The 23650-nt window shown below is 51.9% G+C and overlaps 1 protein-coding gene across 2 annotated transcripts in view; it reads left to right on the plus strand.

The window, feature by feature from the left end:
* slc43a1b (solute carrier family 43 member 1b) overlaps window positions 1–23650 on the plus strand; it is a 131351-nt gene that overhangs the window by 76911 nt on the left and 30790 nt on the right. For both annotated transcript variants that reach the window (XM_087981746.1, XM_087981745.1), the window contains exons 6-12: window positions 4092–4184; window positions 5261–5394; window positions 7411–7583; window positions 10394–10534; window positions 16024–16059; window positions 16605–16719; window positions 18380–18524. In XM_087981746.1, coding sequence (XP_087837872.1) covers window positions 4092–4184; window positions 5261–5394; window positions 7411–7583; window positions 10394–10534; window positions 16024–16059; window positions 16605–16719; window positions 18380–18524 — 837 coding nt within the window. The remainder of the gene's footprint in view (window positions 1–4091; window positions 4185–5260; window positions 5395–7410; window positions 7584–10393; window positions 10535–16023; window positions 16060–16604; window positions 16720–18379; window positions 18525–23650) is intronic.

Consider the following 23650-nt stretch of genomic DNA (forward strand, 5'->3'; position numbering starts at 1 on the left):
CCCTAACCTACACATCCCTGAACACTATGGGTAATTTAGCATGGCCAATCCACCCTAACCAACACGTCCCTGAACACTATGGTGTAGTTAAGCATGGCCAATCCACCCTAACCTGCACATCTTTCGATTGTGGGAGGAAACCGGAGCACCCAGAGGAAACCCACGCAGACACGGGAAGAATGTGCAAATTCTTTACCCGTCCCTCGTCGTCCCCCCTTGAGAAGGTGGGCGGGTGAGCTGCCATCTTAAACAGCTGCAGTCCATGTGCTGTGGGTGTATCCACAAAGCCCTGAATGAGGGAACTCCGGGATTCTGAGGAAAATCAAGGCTTTTTCACCTGGCTAGGCCCAAGTGCAGCTCTGACAGCTTGCCTTCCAACAGCAGGGACAGAGCAAGGACAGTTAACGCATAAGGCAGGGCTCAGGCAAGAACCTTCCGGAACCAACTGCATGCACCAGAAATAAACAGGTCGCACAAGATCTTCAGCTGAGCCACAGAAAATACGTTTGGTGGCGGCGGGGAGTGGGGGGGGGTGTGAATCAGAGAGAGAGAGAGAGAGAGAGACACACACACACATAGGAAGACTTGAATGTTAGGGAGACATAAGGGGCGGTGGGGGCTAGAGGGGTGAGAGAGAGTGAGTGAGAGACAAAGGGTGAGAGTGAGAGTGGGTGGTGCAGTGAGGGTGTGAGAGGTGTACAGTAGCGTGTTTGGCTTCCACTGTGCTGACCTTGGTGAAGTGGGAGTGAATGATACAGAGCAGCTGACAGACACGCGCACACTCTCACATCTTCTATCTCCCTCTCCCTGCCTCCCTCTCTGTCTGTCTCTCATACACACACACACACGTACATACGCACACAGACACACGTACCCACACTTTCTCACATGCACAGACATAACACAGATACACACACACTCTCTCACACACACACTCACATACTCTCTCTCTCACGGACACACACTCTCTCACACACATTCACATACTCTCTCTCTCACGGACACACACTCTCTCACACACATTCACATACTCTCTCTCTCACGGACACACACTCTCTCACACACATTCACATACTCTCTCTCACAGACACACTCTCTCTCACACACTCACATACTCTCTCTCTCACAGACACACACTCTCTCACACACATTCACATACTCTCTCTCTCACGGACACACTCTCTCTCACACACTCACATACTCTCTCTCTCACAGACACACACTCTCTCACACACACTCACACTCTCACAGACACACACTCTCTCACACACATTCACATACTCTCTCTCACAGACACACTCTCTCTCACACACTCACATACTCTCTCTCTCTCTCACACACACTCACATACTCTCTCTCTCACAGACACACACTCTCTCTCAAACACACAGACGCACAAACAGACTCAGACACACACACGTACATATGCACACAGACACAAACACGCACACTTTCATATACACAGACACACATACCCACACTTTCTCACATGCACAGACGTAACACAGATATATATACACACACACACTCTCTCTCTTTCACAGACACACACTCTCTCTCAAATACACACACACAGCTGCCCACAGTGTACTGGATGGTGCCTGGGGCACAGAGCTGGTCAGAGTCAGACCGTACTAGCCTGATCAGGTGGCACACTGCCCACTGGGCATAATGCCAGGCTGCGAGTTGCTGGAGCAGCTGCTGTTCATTTCGGATCAATGCCCTCACTTTCGCCTCCACACTGAACTGACCTCTGCCATTTACTGACCCTGCGCTACCCTCCCCTCCCCTCTCCCCCCACACCCGTCCCCTGGTCCGCAGAACGCTCCGAAATGCCCAATCGGATCACGTGAGAGTCAGGAAGTGGAAATCATGCCTGGCAAGCCGATCTCAGGAGGTAATAGGCAGGATAGGTAAAGGGAAGCAATGAACGTCAGATATTTGCGAGAGCTGAAAGGGTTAGGTGAGATACGACACGTGAGGCAACCTTAAGACACAGGGCCATGGTTTTGGGGTGGACAATTAACGTGGAAAAAGATTGACTTGGTCACGGGAGACAAGGAGAGATGGGATAAAGAGAGGCAATTTCAGGGTGACCGTCTGTAACTAGGGGTACGTCACAAAGATAAGTGTTGGGGGCTACAATTATTTATGAAATATATTAATGACTTGAGTGAGGAGAGTGAAAGGACCAAGTCTGTGAATGACTCAGTCATTGAGTTTCGGAACCACGAGGTTATGCTACAGCTGTACAAAACTCTGGTGCGGCCGCACTTGGAGTATTGCGTACAGTTCTGGTCACCGCATTGTAGGAAGGATGTGGAAGCTTTGGAAAGGGCCGAGAGGAGATTTACCAGGATGCTGCCATGGTAGGAAGGAAAGGCTGAGGGATTTGAGGCTGTTTCCGTTCCAGAGAACAAGGTTGAGAGGTGCGGCCCTCCCTCAGCACTGACCCTCCGACAGTGCGGCACTCCCTCAGTACTGACCCACCGACAGTGCGGCCCCCCCTCAGTACTGACCCTCCGACAGTGCGGCCCTCCCTCAGCACTGACCCTCCGACAGTGCGGCCCTCCCTCAGCACTGACCCTCCGACAGTGCGGCCCACCCTCAGCACTGACTGTGCGTGAGCGCAGTGACAGAGTTAGCCTGTGCAGGGCTGTGACACATCTCTGGCATGGTGAAAGTAAAACTGTTTTTAAAACTTGTGGGAGCCATGTGGTTGGAATTACCCAAATGCGGGCGAACAGGAACAGCGGGTCCTTTAAATTCATTTCACGGTCTGTAATCACCGAGTGGGTGTTGGTGGAACCACACCTCGAATGCATTACAAGCTGCTTTCAGCCTTTTCTTGAAGGAGGGATGCTCCCCGTTTGCGGAATGTGGGCCTTGTGGTCACATGACAATTTCCGAGCAAAGGAGGGTATCACCTTAGATGATGGGTTCATATGTTCCCTCATTAATCTGAGCCTCACCCCCCACCTCAGTCTCACACAGCACCTCGAGTGACCCTCCCTCCCTCCCCCCTCACTCTCAGGCAGCACCTTCCAGACCCTAACCCCTCGAATGACCCTCCTTCCCTCCCCCCCTCACTCTCAGGCAGCACCTTCCAGACCCTAACCCCTCGAGTGACCCTCCCTCCCTCTCCCCTCACTCTCACCACCTTCCAGACCCTAACCCCTCGAGTGACCCTCCCTCCCTCCCCCCTCACTCTCACCACCTTCCAGACCCTAACCCCTCGCGGAGTGAAAAGGTTTCTCCTGGTGTCTCTCGGTGCTCCTGTCCCCAATCCCCTTCAATCCGTGTCTCTCTGGGTCCCCATCTTCCCATCAATGGGAACAGATCCTCCCTCTCGACTCTCTCCAGCTCCCCCCCCCCCCCCACCTCGCGATCTCGAACCACTCGATCGAATCTCCTCTCGATGATCTTGTCTCGACCAGGCCCGACCTCTCCGGTCTATCCCAGTCTCCCTGGGCCACATCCCTGGGATTATCCACGTGGATCGTATCCGCACCCTCTTGGATCCCTTCCCCCCATCTCCCTAAAGTGCAGTGTCCGGAATTAGTGTTGGAATGAGACCAGGAAACAAGAGAAACATATTTAAACAGTTTCCCTTCAGAGTTTGTTTGCCAAACTGAGCCCCTGTGGGTAGGGCCTAGCTGGCTAGGCTTCTGTGTGCGTTAGGCCTCAGGGTTTGTGCCTTCGCCTCTCCCCCAGAAAAGACATCCTCTTGGCGGGACAGGGCGGGAGCACCCCAAGGTGACCCCACACCATGAGAAATGTCACCGGAATATTGGTTTTCCGCAGTCGGAGTCGGTGTAGCGCAGGTCGGGGAGACACTGTGCCGACCATCCTCAGGTATCTTCCGGGCGTGTCCCGTATCGGGCTGGACGTCCTGCATCCCTCGTGGTCCTGTCTCCCCGGTGGCCTCCTCCTGTGCCCTGCTGTCGGTCAGACTGCCCCTTCCACCTCACAGCATGAGAGGCAGATGGGGGAGGTGGGAGTGGAACCACAAAGGGGCATTGTGGGAAACAGTCGGCCATGTTGGGAAGCTGCCACTGACCCGCGGATGGTTTTGTTTTTGGTTGTTGCAGTTACCAAACATGTTCGGCAACCTGCGATCGACCATCATGTCCCTGATGATTGGCTCATACGCATCGTCTGCTGTCACCTTCCCTGGAATTAAGGTAAGCCCCATAACTGCACATGCTCTCTCCCAATCTCTCCCTCCCTGTCTCTCTCTCTCTCTGTCTCAGTCTCTCTCACTCTCTCTGTCTCACGCTCTCTTTTACGGATTCTCTCTCTGTCACTCTCTCGCACTTTCTCTCTCTCTCTGTCTCCCTCTCTCCTTCTATTTCCCTCTGTGTGTTTCTCTCTTCCCATCTCTCTCTCTTTTCTTTCTCTCACAGCCTCTCTCTCCCCTTATATGCTCTCCCTGTCTTTCTCCTCGTTTCTCTCTCTCTCTCTCCCCCCATATCTCTGTCCACTCCCCCCCCCCGTCTTTAGAATTAGAATCCCTACAGTGGGTAAACAGGCCCTTGGGCCCAACAAGTCCACACTGACCCTCTGAAGAGTATCCTACCCGGACTCATTACCCTACATTTACCCCTGACTAATGTACCTAACCTACACATCCCTGAACACTACGGGCAATTTCCTGTGGCCATTCCACCTTAACTTGCACATCTTTGGACTGTGGGAGGAAACCGGAGCACCCGGAGGAAGCCTGGAGCTTTCCCATTTTGTGTGGGTGGAGATTAGCTCAGTACCACGAGCAGGGTGTGAGATTAGGGTAACCGGTCACTAGGCCGGATTAAAGCCTGGAGCTTTCCCATTTTGTGTGGCTAGAGATAAGCTCACTGCCACGAGCAGGGTGTGAGATTAGGGTAACCGGTCACTAGGCCCGGATTGAAGCCTGGAGCTTTCCCATTTTGTGTGGGTGGAGATTAGCTCAGTACCACGAGCAGGGTGTGAGATTAGGGTAACTGGTCACTAGGCCGGATTGAAGCCTAGAGCTTTCCCGTTTTGTGTGGCTAGAGATAAGCTCACTACCACGAGCAGGGTGTAACATTAGGGTGACCGGTCACTAGGCCCGGAGTGATGCCTGGAGCTTTCCCTGCAGATGGCGGTGGGAGTAGGGGAGAGTGCTCACTTAGGTCACAAAGTATGAGATTAGGTCAACCTGGGACTAGGCCCGGATTGCAGCCTGGGCCTTTCCCGCTGTGCTGTTGCAGAGAATCAAGGCTGCCTTCTCCTCCCGCAGGTGATCTACGACTTTGGCGTCTCGTTCATCGTCATCATGTACACGTGGGCTGGGCTGGCCTGCCTCGTCTTCCTGAACTGCTACGTCAACTGGCCCCTACAGGCCTTCCCAGACCCTGAGGAGGCCAGTTACGTGTAAGTGACGCCCTTTCCCCCAACAGGTACTGGGGTGGACGTGGTGGGGGTGTGGGGAGGGGGTGGGGGGGAGGGGGGGGTTGGGGGGGGGGGTGTCAGTGCCGATCAGAGGGGGTGGGTGGGACGGGGTGCATGGTACACAGACAACGAGACTAAACCCAGCTCCGGCAGTTTGGTTAAAACGAAACACAGACAAAAACGAAAAGGCGATGGAAGTTAAAAGGAAGTTAAAGTAATAACGAGGGACTGAGCCCACAAACAGCGCAGAGCAATAAATCAGGAATGGGGTGGGGGGGGGCTGGATACCGACCCTGCTGATATTGGGCGTGAGGTTAGAGATGCAAGCAATAAGGGAACACTTGGAACTATGTACGGGTTTAATTTATGCACAGGTAAATCGAAGTTAGTAACAATACAGGAGAGAAGGCACTCCGACCGTGTATAGAGTCACAGAGATGTACAGCATAAGTCATAAACCGTATCAATGCTGCTGTAACCAGTTATAACCAGGACCAGCGTGAAATACAGAATTACTGACAGAGTCTCAGTCACCAGTCTGAGGAGCAGTATGATAGGCACCACATTACTGGCGTCATGTCCATTATCACAGACACCCACAGAGTCATACAGACGTCCAGCACGGAAACAGACCCTTCGGCCCAACCCTTCCAGATATCCCAACCCAACCTAGTCCCACCTGCCAGCACCCGGCCCATGTCCCTCCAAACCCTTCCTATCCATATACCCATCCAAATGCCTCTTAGATGCTGTAATTGTACCAGCCTCCACCACATCCTCTGACAGCTCATTCCATACACGTACCACCCTCTGGGTGAAAAGGTTGTCCCTTAGGTCTCTCTTATATCTTTCCCCTCTCACCCTAAACCTATGCCCCTCTAGTTCTGGACTCTCCGACCCCAGGGAAAAGACTTTGCCTATTTACCCTATCCATGACCCCCATGATTTTATAAACCTCTATAAGGTCACCCCTCAGCCTCCGACGCTCCAGGGAAAACAGTCCCAGCCTGTTCAGCCCCTCCCTGTAGCTCAGACCCTCCAACCCTGGCAACATCCTTGTAAATCTTTTCTGAGCCCTTTCAAGTTTCACAACATCCTTTCGACAGGGAGGAGACCAGAATTACACGCAATAATCCAACCAATGTCCTGTACAGCTGCAACATGACCTCCCAACCCCTGTACTCAATACTCTGACCAATAAAGGAAAGCATACCAAACGCTGCCTTCACTATCCTATCTACCTGCGACTCCACTTTCAAGGAGCTGTGAACCTGCACTCCAAGGACTCTTTGTTCAGCAACACTCCCTAGGACCTGACCATTAAGTGTATAAGGGCTGGTTGCCTGGATTAACACATTGAGGAACCAATGACAGAACAGGCGACATTAGTCTTGAGAAAGGGACGGTTAGCAGCGTGGGGCCCTTGGGGAAGACTGACCGTAACACGGTCGAATTCCTCACCAGGATGGAGAATGGTTCCACTGGTTCTGAGACAAGAATCAGAAACTGCGAGGGGATTGAGTTCTGAGACAAGAATCAGAAACTGCGAGGGGGTTGAGTTCTGAGACAAGAATCAGAAACTGCGAGGGGGTTGAGTTCTGAGACAAGAATCAGAAACTGCGAGGGGGTTGAGTTCCGAGACAAGAATCAGAAACTGCGAGGGGGTTGAGTTCCGAGACAAGAATCAGAAACTGCGAGGGGGTTGAGTTCCGAGACAAGAATCAGAAACTGCGAGGGGATTGAGTTCTGAGACAAGAATCAGAAACTGCGAGGGGATTGGGGCCACAGGTAGGCGCTGAGATTTCGGGGGACGGTATTAAAAGGGACGAGGGCTTTCAGAAAGCAAACGGGTGGACCTGGAAACGGTGTCGGGAAGGAGGAGTGAAACGGGGCTGAGACCGTGGTGAACGGGGAAGCGGCTCAGACAGGGCAAGTGTTCGGTCAGCCTCCGCACCGAGGCGGTCAGCACTGACTCTCGGGACTCCTTCCCTCCGGCAGGAAGAAGATCAAGCTCAGCAGCCTTGCCCTGGACCACAAAGTGACCGGGGACCGGTTTTACGTCCACGTCAGCAACGTGGGCCAGAGGCTGAGCCAGAAACTTCCGGAACACGACGAGTTCAAACACCTCTCCACAGACAGTATAGCCAAGACTGACAGCACCGAGAAAGAGAGTAAGTGGCTCACCGTCCCAACCCGCTCTTAAAGGGACGTGCGCAGCCCCAACCCGCTCTTAAAGGGACCTGCACAGCCCCAACCCGCTCTTAAAGGGACGTGCGCAGCCCCAACCCGCTCTTAAAGGGACCTGCACAGCCCCAACCCGCTCTTAAAGGGACCTGCGCAGCCCCAACCCACTCTTAAAGGGACCTGCACAGCCCTAACCCCTCAACTTAAAGGGACGTGCGCAGCCCCAACCCCTCACTCTTAAAGGGACGTGCACAGCCCCAACCCACTCTTAAAGGGACCTGCACAGCCCTAACCCCTCACTCTTAAAGGGACCTGCGCAGCCCCAACCAGCTCTTAAAGGGACCTGCACAGCCCCAACCCTTCACTCTTAAAGGGACGTGCGCAGCCCCAACCCCTCACTCTTAAAGGGATGTGCGCAGCCCCAACCCCTCACTCTTAAAGGGACCTGCACAGCCCCAACCCCTCACTCTTAAAGGGACCTGCACAGCCCCAACCCCTCACTCTTAAAGGGACCTGCACAGCCCCAACCCCTCACTCTTAAAGGGACCTGCGCAGCCCCAACCCCTCACTCTTAAAGGGACCTGCGCAGCCCCAACCCCTCACTCTTAAAGGGACGTGCACAGCCCCAACCCCTCACTCTTAAAGGGACGTGCACAGCCCCAACCCCCTCTTAAAGTGACCTGCTCAGCCCCACCCCCTCACTCTTAAAGGGACATGCGCAGCCCCAACCCACTCTTAAAGGGACCTGCACAGCCCCAACCCACTCTTAAAGGGACCTGTACAGCCCCAACCCACTCTTAAAGGGACCTGTACAGCCCCAACCCCTCACTCTTAAAGGGACATGCACAGCCCCAACCCACTCTTAAAGGGACCTGTACAGCCCCAACCCCTCACTCTTAAAGGGACGTGCACCGCCCCAACCCGCTCTTAAAGGGACCTGCACAGCCCCAATCCCCTCACTCTTAAAGGGACCTGCACAGCCCCAATCCCTCACTCTTAAAGGAACCTGTACAGCCCCGCCCCTCGCTCTTAAAGGGACTTACACTGTCCTCCCTCTTAAAGGGACCTTCAAGATCTTCCCTCCCTTGTTCTTAAAAGAACCTGCATGGGCCTCCCTCACTCCCTGTTAAAGGGAAAAGCACAGTCCTCCGTCCTCCATTCTTAAAGAGACCGGCACAGACCTTCCTCTTAAAGGGAGCTGCATGCCCTCCCTCGCTCTGACATTGCAGTGCGACATGCTGTGAAATATCTGAAAAAGTTGTTGTTGTCTATGCCCAGGCTGAGGGGGAGAGGGCGGGGCCGCTGAGGAAGGATTCTGATGGGGGGAGACATAGAGGAGATGGTTCCTGTGGCGTTTCACACCAGAATGTGGGAGCCATTAACAGGCAGCTGTCCGTCGGGAATTCTGGAGAGAGGGAGTGAGAGAGAGAGAGAGAGAGAGAGAGTGTGTCAGAGACAGAGACAGAGAGACAGAGAGAGAGAGAGTGTGGTTCAGAGACAGAGAGAGAGAGAGACAGAGAGAGAGAGTGTGTCAGAGACAGAGACAGAGAGAGAGAGTGTGGTTCAGAGACAGAGAGAGAGAGACAGAGAGAGTGTGTCAGAGACAGAGAGACAGAGAGAGAGAGAAAAACAGAGAGAGTGTGTCAGAGACAGAGACAGAGAGAAAAAGAGAGAGAGAGTGAGTGTGTGGGTCAGAGACAGAGAGAGACAGACAGAGAGAGTGTGTCAGAGAGAGAGAGAGAGAGAGTGTGTCAGAGACAGAGAGACAGAGAGAGAGAGAAACAGAGAGTGTGTCAGAGACAGAGAGAAAAAGAGTGTGGGTCAGAGAGAGAGAGAATGTCAGAGACAGAGAGAGAGAGAGTGTGTGGGTCAGAGACAGAGAGAGACAGAGGGAGAGAGAGAGAGCGTGTCAGAGACAGAGAGAGAGAGAGACAAAAACACAGAGAGAATGTGGGTCAGAGACAGAGAGAGAGAGAGAAAGAGAGTGTGTCAGAGAGAGAGAGAGAGACAGACAGAGAGAGAGTGTGGGTCAGAGACAGAGACAGAGAGTGTGTCAGAGACAGAGACACAGAGAGAGAGTGTGGGTCAGAGACAGAGAGAGAGAGAGTGGGGTCAGAGGCAGAGAGAGATAGAGACAGAGAGAGTGTGTCAGAGACAGAGACACAGAGAGAGAGTGTGGGTCAGAGGCAGAGAGAGTGTGTCAGAGACGGAGACAGAGAGAGTGTGTCAGAGACGGAGACGGAGAGAGTGTGTCAGAGACAGAGAGAGAGAGAGAGACTGTGGGTCAGAGAGAGAGAGTGTGTCAGAGACAGAGAGACAGAGAGAGATAGAGAGAGAGACAGGGTCAGAGACAGAGAGAGAGAGTGCCAGAGAGAGAAAGAGAGTGTGTCAGAAACAGAGAGAGAGAGAGTGTATGGGTCAGAGGCAGAGAGATAGAGAGACAGAGAGAGAGGGAGTAAGAGAGAGTATGTCAGAGAGAGAGAATGACAGAGAGAGAGAGATGTCCTCACTGAGAGTGGGGACAGCAGGGACATCACTCCCTCAGTGAGTGGGTGAAGTGAATACCCTCGATGTGTTTAAGTGGGGGGTGGGGAGCTGGAACAACAGCGCGACGCAGCACAGACCTGGAGGGGATCGAGACGGAGAAGGGTCGGGGGTTGGGGGCAGCGCACCAGCACCGGGCAGGTGGGCCGAATGGCCTGCGCTCTGAGGTTGGTGGGACGAGGAGGGGGGTGATGGGGCTTCCCAGGTTGAATCACTCAGGCTGTGTCCGTGTCTCCCTCCCCCACCCTCGCAGCCTCCGTCCCATTCCGGAAAAGTGTGTTCTCCGCCATCTTCCTGTGGAGCCTGGTTACCATGGGGATGACACAGCTCCGCCTGATATTCTACATGGCCAGCATGAACAAGATGCTGGAGTTCATCGTCACACACGGAACTGGTGAGGATCCGAATCTGCCTCTCCCACCGCATCGACATGAGCGGGTTAGGGACAGCGTAAAGCTCTCTCTACCCTGCCACTGAGTCCTCCACTTCATTACCCAGTGTCAGCGTCGAGCATACCTCCCTGACAGAGAGAGGGGACTGAGAGACACCAGTCAGTGTACAGATATCTCCCTGAGAGAGAGAGGGGACTGAGAGACACCAGTCAGTGTACAGATATCTCCCTGAGAGAGAGAGAGGGGACTGAGAGACACCAGTCAGTGTACAGATATCTCCCTGAGAGAGAGAGAGGGGACTGAGAGACACCAGTCAGTGTACAGATATCTCCCTGAGAGAGAGAGGGGTCTGAGAGACACCAGTCAGTGTACAGATATCTCCCTGAGAGAGTGGGACTGAGAGACACCAGTCAGTGCACAGATATCTCCCTGAGAGAGTGGGACTGAGAGACACCAGTCAGTGCACAGATATCTCCCTGAGAGAGAGAGGACTGAGAGACACCAGTCAGTGTACAGATATCTCCCTGAGAGAGAGAGGGACTGAGAGACACCAGTCAGTGTACAGATATCTCCCTGAGAGAGAGAGGACTGAGAGACACCAGTCAGTGTACAGATATCTCCCTGAGAGAGAGAGAGGGACTGAGAGACACCAGTCAGTGTACAGATATCTCCCTGAGAGAGAGAGGGGACTGAGAGACACCATTCAGTGTACAGATATCTCCCTGAGAGAGAGAGGGGACTGAGAGACACCAGTCAGTGTACAGATATCTCCCTGAGAGAGAGAGGACTGAGAGACACCAGTCAGTGTACAGATATCTCCCTGAGAGAGAGAGGGGACTGAGAGACACCAGTCAGTGTACAGATATCTCCCTGAGAGAGAGAGAGGGGACTGAGAGACACCAGTCAGTGTACAGATATCTCCCTGAGAGAGAGAGAGGGGACTGAGAGACACCAGTCAGTGTCCAGATATCTCCCTGAGAGAGAGAGAGAGGACTGAGAGACACCAGTCAGTGTACAGATATCTCCCTGAGAGAGAGAGAGGACTGAGAGACACCAGTCAGTGTACAGATATCACCCTGAGAGAGAGTGGGGACAGAGAGACACCAGTCAGTGTACCGATATCTCCCTGAGAGAGAGGGGACTGAGAGACACCAGTCAGTGTACAGATATCTCCCTGAGAGAGAGAGGACTGAGAGACACCAGTCAGTGTACAGATATCTCCCTGAGAGAGAGAGAGGACTGAGAGACACCAGTCAGTGCACAGATATCTCCCTGAGAGAGAGAGGACTGAGAGACACCAGTCAGTGTACAGATATCTCCCTGAGAGAGAGAGAGGGGACTGAGAGACACCAGTCAGTGTACAGATATCTCCCTGAGAGAGAGAGGGGACTGAGAGACACCAGTCAGTGTACAGGTATCTCCCTGAGAGAGAGGGGACTGAGAGACCCCAGTCAGTGTACAGATATCTCCCTGAGAGAGAGGGGACTGAGAGACACCAGTCAGTGTACAGATATCTCCCTGAGAGAGAGAGAGGGGACTGAGAGACACCAGTCAGTGTACAGATATCTCCCTGAGAGAGAGAGGGGACTGAGAGACACCAGTCAGTGTACAGGTATCTCCCTGAGAGAGAGGGGACTGAGAGACCCCAGTCAGTGCACAGATATCTCCCTGAGAGAGAGAGAGGACTGAGAGACACCAGTCAGTGTACAGATATCTCCCTGAGAGAGAGGGACTGAGAGACACCAGTCAGTGTACAGATATCTCCCTGAGAGAGAGTGGGGACTGAGAGACGCCAGTCAGTGTACAGATATCTCCCTGAGAGAGAGAGGGACTGAGAGACACCAGTCAGTGTAGAGATATCTCCCTGAGAGAGAGAGAGAGCGTGGACTGAGAGACACCAGTCAGTGTACAGATATCTCCCTGAGAGAGAGGGGACTGAGAGACACCAGTCAGTGTACAGATATCTCCCTGAGAGAGAGGGGGGACTGAGAGACACCAGTCAGTGTACAGATATCTCCCTGAGAGACAGAGAGCGTGGACTGAGAGACACCAGTCAGTGTAGAGATATCTCCCTGAGAGAGAGAGGGGACTGAGAGACACCAGTCAGTGTACAGATATCTCCCTGAGAGAGAGGGGACTGAGAGACACCAGTCAGTGTACAGATATCTCCCTGAGAGAGAGGGGACTGAGAGACACCAGTCAGTGTACAGATATCTCCCTGAGAGAGAGGGGGGACTGAGAGACACCAGTCAGTGTACAGATATCTCCCTGAGAGAGAGAGAGGGGACTGAGAGACACCAGTCAGTGTACAGATATCTCCCTGAGAGAGAGGGGACTGAGAGACACCAGTCAGTGTACAGATATTTCCCTGAGAGAGAGGGGGGACTGAGAGACACCAGTCAGTGTACAGATATCTCCCTGAGAGAGAGAGGGGACTGAGAGACACCAGTCAGTGTACAGATATCTCCCTGAGAGAGAGAGGGGACTGAGAGACACCAGTCAGTGTACAGAAATCTCCCTGAGAGAGAGAGGGGACTGAGAGACCCCAGTCAGTGTACAGATATCTCCCTGAGAGAGAGGGGACTGAGAGACACCAGTCAGTGTACAGATATCTCCCTGAGAGAGGGGACTGAGAGACACCAGTCAGTGTACAGATATCTCCCGGAGAGAGAGAGAGAGGGGACTGAGAGACACCAGTCAGTGTACAGATATCTCCCTGAGAGAGAGAGGGACTGAGAGACACCAGTCAGTGTACAGATATCTCCCGGAGAGAGAGAGAGGGACTGAGAGACACCAGTTAGTGTACAGATATCTCCCTGAGAGAGAGGCGGACTGAGAGACACCAGTCAGTGTACAGATATCTCCCTGGGAGAGAGAGAGGACTGAGAGACACCAGTCAGTGTCCAGATATCTCCCTGAGAGAGAGGGGACTGAGAGACACCAGTCAGTGTACAGATATCTCCCTGAGAGAGAGGGGACTGAGAGACACCAGTCAGTGTACAGATATCTCCCTGAGAGAGAGGGGGACTGAGAGACACCAGTCAGTGTACAGATATCTCCCTGAGAGAGAGCGGGGACTGAGAGACACCAGTCAGTGTACAGATATCTCCCTGAGAGAGAGAGGGGACTGAGAGACACCAGTCAGTGTACAGATATCTCCCTGAGAGAGAGAGGGGACTGAGAGACACCAGTCAGTGTACAGATATCTCCCTGACAGAGAGCGGGGACTGAGAGACACCAGTCAGTGTACAGATATCTCCCTGAGAGAGAGAGGGGACTGAGAGACCCCAGTCAGTGTACAGATATCTCCCTAAGAGAGTGGGGACTGAGAGACACCAGTCAGTGTACAGATATCTCCCTGAGAGAGAGAGGGACTGAGAGACACCAGTCAGTGTACAGATATCTCCCTGAGAGAGAGGGGACTGAGAGACACCAGTCAGTGTACAGATATCTCCCTGAGAGAGGGGACTGGGAGACACCAGTCAGTGTACAGATATCTCCCTGAGAGAGAGAGGGGGGACTGAGAGACACCAGTCAGTGTACAGATATCTCCCTGAGAGAGAGTGGGGACTGAGAGACACCAGTCAGTGTACAGATATCTCCCTGAGAGAGGGGACTGAGGGACACCAGTCAGTGTACAGATATCTCCCTGAGAGAGAGAGGGGACTGAGAGACACCAGTCAGTGTACAGATATCTCCCTGAGAGAGAGAGAGGGACTGAGAGACCCCAGTCAGTGTACAGATATCTCCCTGAGAGAGAGGGACTGAGAGACACCAGTCAGTGTACAGATATCTCCCTGAGAGAGAGAGGGGACTGAGAGACACCAGTCAGTGTACAGATATCTCCCTGAGAGAGAGGGGACTGAGAGATACCAGTCAGTGTACAGATATCTCCCTGAGAGAGAGGGGACTGAGAGACCCCAGTCAGTGTACAGATATCTCCCTGAGAGAGAGAGGGGACTGAGAGACACCAGTCAGTATACAGATATCTCCCTGAGAGAGAGAAAGGGGACTGAGAGACCCCAGTCAGTGTACAGATATCTCCCTGAGAGAGAGAAAGGGGACTGAGAGACCCCAGTCAGTGTACAGATATCTCCCTGAGAGAGAGAGGGGACTGAGAGACACCAGTCAGTATACAGATATCTCCCTGAGAGAGAGAGGGACTGAGAGACACCAGTCAGTGTACAGATATCTCCCTGAGAGAGAGGGGACTGAGAGACCCCAGTCAGTGTAGAGATATCACCCTGAGAGAGAGAAAGGGGACTGAGAGACACCAGTCAGTGTAGAGATATCACCCTGAGAGAGAGAAAGGGGACTGAGAGACACCAGTCAGTGTAGAGATATCACCCTGAGAGAGAGAAAGGGGACTGAGAGACACCAGTCAGTGTACAGATACCTCTCTGACAGAGAGAGAGAGAGGGACTGAAAGACACCAGTCAGTGTACAGATATCTCCCTGAGAGAGAGAGAGGACTGAGAGACACCAGTCAGTGTACAGATATTTCCCTAAGAGAGAGAGAGGACTGAGAGACCCCAGTCAGTGTACAGATATCTCCCTGAGAGAGAGGGGACTGAGAGACACCAGTCAGTGTACAGATATCTCCCTGAGAGAGAGCGAGGGGACTGAGAGACACCAGTCAGTGTACAGATATCTCCCTGAGAGAGGGGACTGAGAGACACCAGTCAGTGTACAGATATCTCCCTAAGAGAGAGAGAGGACTGAGAGACCCCAGTCAGTGTACAGATATCTCCCTGAGAGAGAGGGGACTGAGAGACACCAGTCAGTGTACAGATATCTCCCTGAAAGAGGGGACTGAGACACACCAGTCAGTGTACAGATATTTCCCTGAGAGAGAGAGGGGAGTGAGAGACACCAGTCAGTGTACAGATATCTCCCTGAGAGAGAGAGGACTGAGAGACACCAGACGGTGTACAGATATCTCCCTGAGAGAGAGAGAGGGGAGTGAGAGACACCAGTCAGTGTACAGATATCTCCCTGAGAGAGGGGACTGAGAGACACCAGTCAGTGTACAGATATCTCCCTGAGAGAGAGGGGACTGAGAGACACCAGCCAGTGTACAGATATCTCCCTGAGAGAGAGAGAGGGGACTGAGAGACACCAGTCAGTGTACAGATATCTCCTTGAGAGAGAGAGAGGGGACTGAGAGACACCAGTCAGTGTACAGATATCTCCCTGAGAGAGAGAGAGAGAGGACTGAGAGACACCAGTCAGTGTACAGATATCTCCCTGAGAGAGAGGGACTGAGAGACACCAGTCAGTGTACAGATATCTCCCTGAGAGAGAGAGGGGAGTGAGAGACACCAGACGGTGTACAGATATATCCCTTAGAGAGAGAGAGAGGGAGGTTGGGGGTGGGGTGAGGGGACTGAGTGATACAAGTCCGTGCGCTAATATAGAAGGAATGCTGTGATCGTGTGACCATTCACCTTTGAATGGCCTGTCCTCATGGAATTTCTATTTCCGTTTGCAGATTCCACAGAATTACTGGACGAAGCTGGGGATATTGGTAAGCGTGACGATGTAATGGTGCTGGGGGACGAGTGAGACGAGGCAGTGTGATGTCTCGGCCCACTGCCAGTGTTATTGGAAAGTTTTGTGTGTGATCTCACTCTGTGGGGCACCGTTATCCCTGCAGATTGAAGAATCTGGAACCCTTCCCCTCAGAGTGGGGGCGGGGGGGTTTGGGGGTGGGGGGTGGGTTTGGTGGTGCAGAAATATGTCAGCGGAGGGGACAGACTATATCGGGAGATGCCATTCCCGCTGGTAAATGGGAACGAGAAGGGGGCAGGTCCTGACAGACGTGCAAAGGGTGGAGTGTGAGAAAAAATGTTTGCCACCCAGCGAGTGGCCCCGAGGTGGAATGCACCCGTTGGCATTGTGGGGCCTGCCCCTTTAAGAGGATGGGCCCCTGCAGTTACTGGGAGCAGCCACCAGAGCGCGGTTGGTTTGCTCGGTGGACCTCTAGGGGCATCTGGTGGCCACTGGCTGTCATTACAGCTCCTGGTGACCCTGAGATCAGCCAAGTTCACCTGCCCCTCTCTTTACTTTCAGTGAACTTCTATTCGTCCATTTTTGGGATCCTTCAGCTGCTGTGCTTGTTCACCTCTCCCCTCATTGGCTACATCATGGACTGGCGACTGAAAGAATGTGTCGAGACGTCAATAAGGTGAGAGAGGCAGGAGGTCTGAGGGAGGTCCATCAGAGATCCTGGAGAAACATCAGGCCTGTCCCACAGGATCAGGAGAAGGTTAACTGTACAAGACCAATTACTGAGGAGAAAGTGAGGTCTGCAGATGCTGGAGATCAGAGCTGGAAATGTGTTGCAGGAAAAGCGCAGCAGGTCAGGCAGCATCCAGGGAACAGGAGAATCGACGTTTCGGGCATAAGCCCTTCTTCAGGAAAGAGGGACAGTGTGAGGGAGCTGGATTAACATCAGGAGAGATACAGTCAGTGACACAGGGCGCTGGGGGTGGAGAGGGGTTACTGAGTGACAGTGTGAGGGAGCTGGATAAACATCAGGAGAGATACAGTCAGTAACACAGGGCACTGGGGGGGGGGAGGGAGAGGGGTTACTGAGTGACACTGTGAGGGAGCTGGATTAACATCAGGAGAGATACAGTCAGTAACACAGGGCACTGGGGGGGGGGGGGGGGAGAGGGGTTACTGAGTGACAGTGTGAGGGAGTTGGATTAACATCAGGAGAGATACAGTCAGTAACACAGGGCACTGCGGGGGAGAGGGGTTACTGAGTGACAGTGTGAGGGAGCTGGATTAACATCAGGAGAGATACAGTCAGTAACACAGGGCGCTGGGGGGGGGGGGGGGGTTACTGAGTGACAGTGTGAGGGAGCTGGATTAACATCAGGAGAGATACAGTCAGTAACACAGGGCACTGGGGGGGGGAGAGGGGTTACTGAGTGACAGTGTGAGGGAGCTGGATTAACACCAGGAGAGATACAGTCAGTAACACAGGGCGCTGGGGGGAGAGGGGTTACTGAGTGACAGTGTGAGGGAGCTGGATTAACATCAGGAGAGATACAGTCAGTAACACAGGGCGCTGGGGGGGGAGAGGGGTTACTGAGTGACAGTGTGAGGGAGCTGGATTAACATCAGGAGAGATACAGTCAGTAACACAGGGCACTGCGGGGGAGAGGGGTTACTGAGTGACAGTGTGAGGGAGCTGGATTAACATCAGGAGAGATACAGTCAGTAACACAGGGCGCTGGGGGGGGGGGGGGGGTTACTGAGTGACAGTGTGAGGGAGCTGGATTAACATCAGGAGAGATACAGTCAGTAACACAGGGCACTGGGGGGGGGAGAGGGGTTACTGAGTGACAGTGTGAGGGAGCTGGATTAACACCAGGAGAGATACAGTCAGTAACACAGGGCGCTGGGGGGAGAGGGGTTACTGAGTGACAGTGTGAGGGAGCTGGATTAACATCAGGAGAGATACAGTCAGTAACTCAGGGCACTGGGGGGGGAGAGGTTACTGAGTGACAGTGTGAGGGAGCTGGATTAACATCAGGAGAGATACAGTCAGTAACTCAGGGCACTGGGGGGAGAGGGGTTACTGAGTGACAGTGTGAGGGAGCTGGATTAACATCAGGACAGATACAGTCAGTAACACAGGGCGCTGGGGGGGGAGAGGGGTTACTGAGTGACAGTGTGAGGGAGCTGGATTAACACCAGGAGAGATACAGTCAGTAACACAGGGCACTGGGTGGGGGGGAGGGGGGTTACTGAGTGACAGTGTGAGGGAGATTATTTAGTGATACCTCCAGAGATTATTCCTCTGATCTTCTGCATCTTTGTGCTTTCTTTTTCAGTCCGACATCTGAACATCCTTCTGGGAAACAGCCACGGGACAGGACGGTTCAAAAACTGACCAATGCCATCCGAGCGTTTGTCTTCACAAACCTCCTCCTTGTGGCGTTTGGTGTCACCTGCCTGATCAACATTCTCCCTTTGCAGGTCAGTGTCCTCAGGCAGGGATTGCTCTCTCAGCCCCTTCCTCATTCGGGCAGTGGGACAGCTCACCCCACACCAGGGGATCATCAAACAGGTTCACCTGAAACACACGAGGGACTCACTGTTAGATCAGAGTCCAGGAGTACAGTCAGACTCCGTTACAGTGTTCGATCAGAGACCAGGAGTACAGTCAGACTCCGTTACAGTGTTAGATCAGAGTCCAGGAGTACAGTCAGACTCCGTTACAGTGTTAGATCAGAGACCAGGAGTACAGTCAGACTCCGTTACGGTGTTAGATCAGTGACCAGGAGTACAGTCAGACTCCGTTACAGTGTTAAATCAGAGACCAGGAGTACAGTCAGACTCCGTTACAGTGTTAGATCAGAGACCAGGAGTACAGTCAGACTCCGTTACAGTGTTAGATCAGTGACCAGGAGTACAGTCAGACTCCGTTACAGTGTTCGATCAGAAACCAGGAGTACAGTCAGACTCCATTACAGTGTTAGATCGGAGACCAGGAGTACAGTCAGACTCCGCTACAGTGTTAGATCAGTGACCAGGAGTACAGTCGGACTCCGTTACAGTGTTCGAGCAGAGACCAGGAGTACAGTCAGACTCCGTTACAGTGTTAGATCAGAGTCCAGGAGTACAGTCAGACTCCGTTACAGTGTTCGATCAGAGACCAGGAGTACAGTCAGACTCCGTTACAGTGTTAGATCAGAGTCCAGGAGTACAGTCAGACTCCGTTACAGTGTTAGATCAGAGACCAGGAGTACAGTCAGACTCTGTTACAGTGTTAGATCAGAGACCAGGAGTACAGTCAGACTCTGTTACAGTGTTGGATCGGAAACCAGGAGTACATTCAGACTCTGTTACAGTGTTAGATCAGAGACCAGGAGTACAGTCAGACTCCGTTACAGTGTTAGATCAGAGACCAGGAGTACAGTCAGACTCTGTTACAGTGTTAGATCAGAGACCAGGAGTACATTCAGACTCTGTTACAGTGTTGGATCGGAAAGCAGGAGTACATTCAGACTCTGTTACAGTGTTCGATCAGAGACCAGGAGTACAGTCAGACTCTGTTACAGTGTTAGATCAGAGACCAGGAGTACATTCAGACTCTGTTACAGTGTTAGATCAGAAATCAGGAGTACATTCAGACTCTGTTACAGTGTTCGATCAGAGTCCAGGAGTACAGTCAGACTCCGTTACAGTGTTAGATCAGAGACCAGGAGTACAGTCAGTCTCCGTTACAGTGTTCGATCAGAGACTAGGAGTACAGTCAGACTCCGTTACAGTGTTCGATCAGAGACCAGGAGTACAGTCAGACTCCGTTACAGTGTTAGATCAGAGACCAGGAGTACAGTCAGACTCCGTTACAGTGTTAGATCAGAGACCAGGAGTACAGTCAGACTCCGTTACAGTGTTAGATCAGTGACCAGGCGTACAGTCAGACTCTGTTACAGTGTTAGATCAGTGAGCAGGAGTACAGTCAGACTCCGCTACAGTGTTAGATCAGAGACCAGGAGTACAGTCAGACTCCGTTACAGTGTTAGATCAGAGTCCAGGAGTACAGTCAGACTCCGTTACAGTGTTCAATCAGAGTCCAGGAGTACAGTCAGACTCCGTTACAGAGTTAGATCAGAGACCAGGAGTACAGTCAGACTCTGTTACAGTGTTAGATCAGAGACTAGGAGTACAGTCAGACTCTGTTACAGTGTTGGATCGGAAACCAGGAGTACAGTCAGACTCTGTTACAGTGTTAGATCAGAGACCAGGAGTACATTCATACTCTGTTACAGTGTTGGATCGGAAACCAGGAGTACATTCATACTCTGTTACAGTGTTCGATAAGAGACCAGGAGTACAGTCAGACTCCGTTACAGTGTTAGATCAGAGACCAGGAGTACAGTCAGACTCCGTTACAGTGTTAGATCAGTGACCGGGAGTACAGTCAGACTCCAGTGTTCGATCAGAGACCAGGAGTACAGTCAGACTCCATTACAGTGTTAGATCAGAGTTCAGGAGTACAGTCAGACTCCGTTACAGCGTTAGATCAGAGACCAGGAGTACATTCAGACTCTGTTACAGTGTTAGATCAGAGACCAGGAGTACATTCAGACTCTGTTACAGTGTTGGATTGGAAAGCAGGAGTACATTCAGACTCTGTTACAGTGTTCGATCAGAGACCAGGAGTACAGTCAGACTCTGTTACAGTGTTAGATCAGAGACCAGGAGTACATTCAGACTCCGTTACAGTGTTAGATCAGAGACCAGGAGTACATTCAGACTCTGTTACAGTGTTCGATCAGAGTCCAGGAGTACAGTCAGACTCCGTTACAGTGTTAGATCAGAGACCAGGAGTACATTCAGACTCTGTTACAGTGTTCGATCAGAGACCAGGAGTACAGTCAGACTCCGTTACAATGTTAGATCAGAGTCCAGGAGTACAGTCAGACTCCGTTACAATGTTAGATCAGAGTCCAGGAGTACAGTCAGACTCCGTTACAGTGTTAGATCAGAGACCAGGAGTACAGTCAGACTCTGTTACAGTGTTAGATCAGAGACCAGGAGTACAGTCAGACTCCGTTACAGTGTTAGATCAGAGACCAGGAGTACAGTCAGACTCCGTTACAGTGTTAGATCAGAGACCAGGAGTTCAGTCAGACTCTGTTACAGTGTTAGATCAGAGACCAGGAGTACAGTCAGACTCTGTTACAGTGTTGGATCGGAAACCAGGAGTATAGTCAGACTCTGTTACAGTGTTAGATCAGAGACCAGGAGTACATTCAGACTCTGTTACAGTGTTGGATCGGAAAGCAGGAGTACATTCAGACTCTGTTACAGTGTTCGATCAGAGACCAGGAGTACAGTCAGACTCTGTTACAGTGTTAGATCAGAGACCAGGAGTACATTCAGACTCTGTTACAGTGTTAGATCAGAAATCAGGAGTACATTCAGACTCTGTTACAGTGTTCGATCAGAGTCCAGGAGTACAGTCAGACTCCGTTACAGTGTTAGATCAGAGACCAGGAGTACAGTCAGACTCCGTTACAGTGTTCGATCAGAGACCAGGAGTACAGTCAGACTCCGTTACAGTGTTCGATCAGAGACCAGGAGTACAGTCAGACTCCGTTACAGTGTTAGATCAGAGACCAGGAGTACAGTCAGACTCCGTTACAGTGTTAGATCAGAGACCAGGAGTACAGTCAGACTCCGTTACAGTGTTAGATCAGTGACCAGGAGTACAGTCAGACTCTGTTACAGTGTTAGATCAGTGAGCAGGAGTACAGTCAGACTCCGCTACAGTGTTAGATCAGAGACCAGGAGTACAGTCAGACTCCGTTACAGTGTTCGATCAGAGTCCAGGAGTACAGTCAGACTCCGTTACAGTGTTCAATCAGAGTCCAGGAGTACAGTCAGACTCCGTTACAGAGTTAGATCAGAGACCAGGAGTACAGTCAGACTCTGTTACAGTGTTAGATCAGAGACCAGGAGTACAGTCAGACTCTGTTACAGTGTTGGATCGGAAACCAGGAGTACAGTCAGACTCTGTTACAGTGTTAGATCAGAGACCAGGAGTACATTCATACTCTGTTACAGTGTTGGATCGGAAACCAGGAGTACATTCATACTCTGTTACAGTGTTCGATAAGAGACCAGGAGTACAGTCAGACTCCGTTACAGTGTTAGATCAGAGACCAGGAGTACAGTAAGACTCCGTTACAGTGTTAGATCAGTGACCGGGAGTACAGTCAGACTCCGTTACAGTGTTCGATCAGAGACCAGGAGTACAGTCAGACTCCATTACAGTGTTAGATCAGAGTTCAGGAGTACAGTCAGACTCCGTTACAGCGTTAGATCAGAGACCAGGAGTACATTCAGACTCTGTTACAGTGTTAGATCAGATACCAGGAGTACAGTCAGACTCTGTTACAGTGTTGGATCGGAAACCAGGAGTACAGTCAGACTCTGTTACAGTGTTAGATCAGAGACCAGGAGTACATTCAGACTCTGTTACAGTGTTAGATCAGAGAACAGGAGTACAGTCAGACTCTGTTACAGTGTTAGATCGGAGATCAGGAGTACATTCAGACTCTGTTACAGTGTTAGATCGGAAACCAGGAGTACATTCAGACTCTGTTACAGTGTTAGATCAGAGACCAGGAGTACAGTCAGACTCTGTTACAGTGTTAGATCAGAGACCAGGAGTGCTGTCAGACTCTGTTACAGTGTTAGATCAGTGACCGGGAGTACAGTCAGACTCCGCTACAGTGTTCGATCAGAGACCAGGAGTACAGTCAGACTCCATTACAGTGTTAGATCAGAGTTCAGGAGTACAGTCAGACTCCGTTACAGCCTTAGATCAGAGACCAGGAGTACATTCAGACTCTGTTACAGTGTTAGATCAGAGACCAGGAGTACAGTCAGACTCTGTTACAGTGTTGGATCGGAAACCAGGAGTACAGTCAGACTCTGTTACAGTGTTAGATCAGAGACCAGGAGTACATTCAGACTCTGTTACAGTGTTGGATCGGAAAGCAGGAGTACATTCAGACTCTGTTACAGTGTTCGATCAGAGACCAGGAGTACAGTCAGACTCTGTTACAGTGTTGATCAGAGACCAGGAGTACATTCAGACTCCGTTACAGTGTTAGATCAGAGACCAGGAGTACATTCAGACTCTGTTACAGTGTTCGATCAGAGTCCAGGAGTACAGTCAGACTCTGTTACAGTGTTAGATCAGTGACCAGGAGTACAGTCAGACTCCGTTACAGTGTTAGATCAGAGACCAGGAGTACAGTCAGACTCCGTTACAGTGTTCGATCAGAGACCAGGAGTACAGTCAGACTCCGTTACAGTGTTAGATCAGAGACCAGGAGTACAGTCCGACTCCGTTACAGTGTTAGATCAGAGACCAGGAGTACAGTCAGACTCCGTTGCAGTGTTAGATCAGAGACCAGGAGTACAGTCAGACTCCGTTACAGTGTTAGATCAGTGACCAGGAGTACAGTCAGACTCCGTTACAGTGTTAGATCAGTGAGCAGGAGTACAGTCAGACTCCGCTACAGTGTTAGATCAGAGACCAGGAGTACAGTCAGACTCCGTTACAGTGTTAGATCAGAGTC

Source organism: Chiloscyllium plagiosum, unplaced genomic scaffold (genome assembly GCF_037043375.1).
Source record: "Chiloscyllium plagiosum isolate Xiang-an unplaced genomic scaffold, Cpla_swu_hap1 HiC_scaffold_40, whole genome shotgun sequence".
NCBI lineage: Eukaryota > Metazoa > Chordata > Chondrichthyes > Orectolobiformes > Hemiscylliidae > Chiloscyllium > Chiloscyllium plagiosum.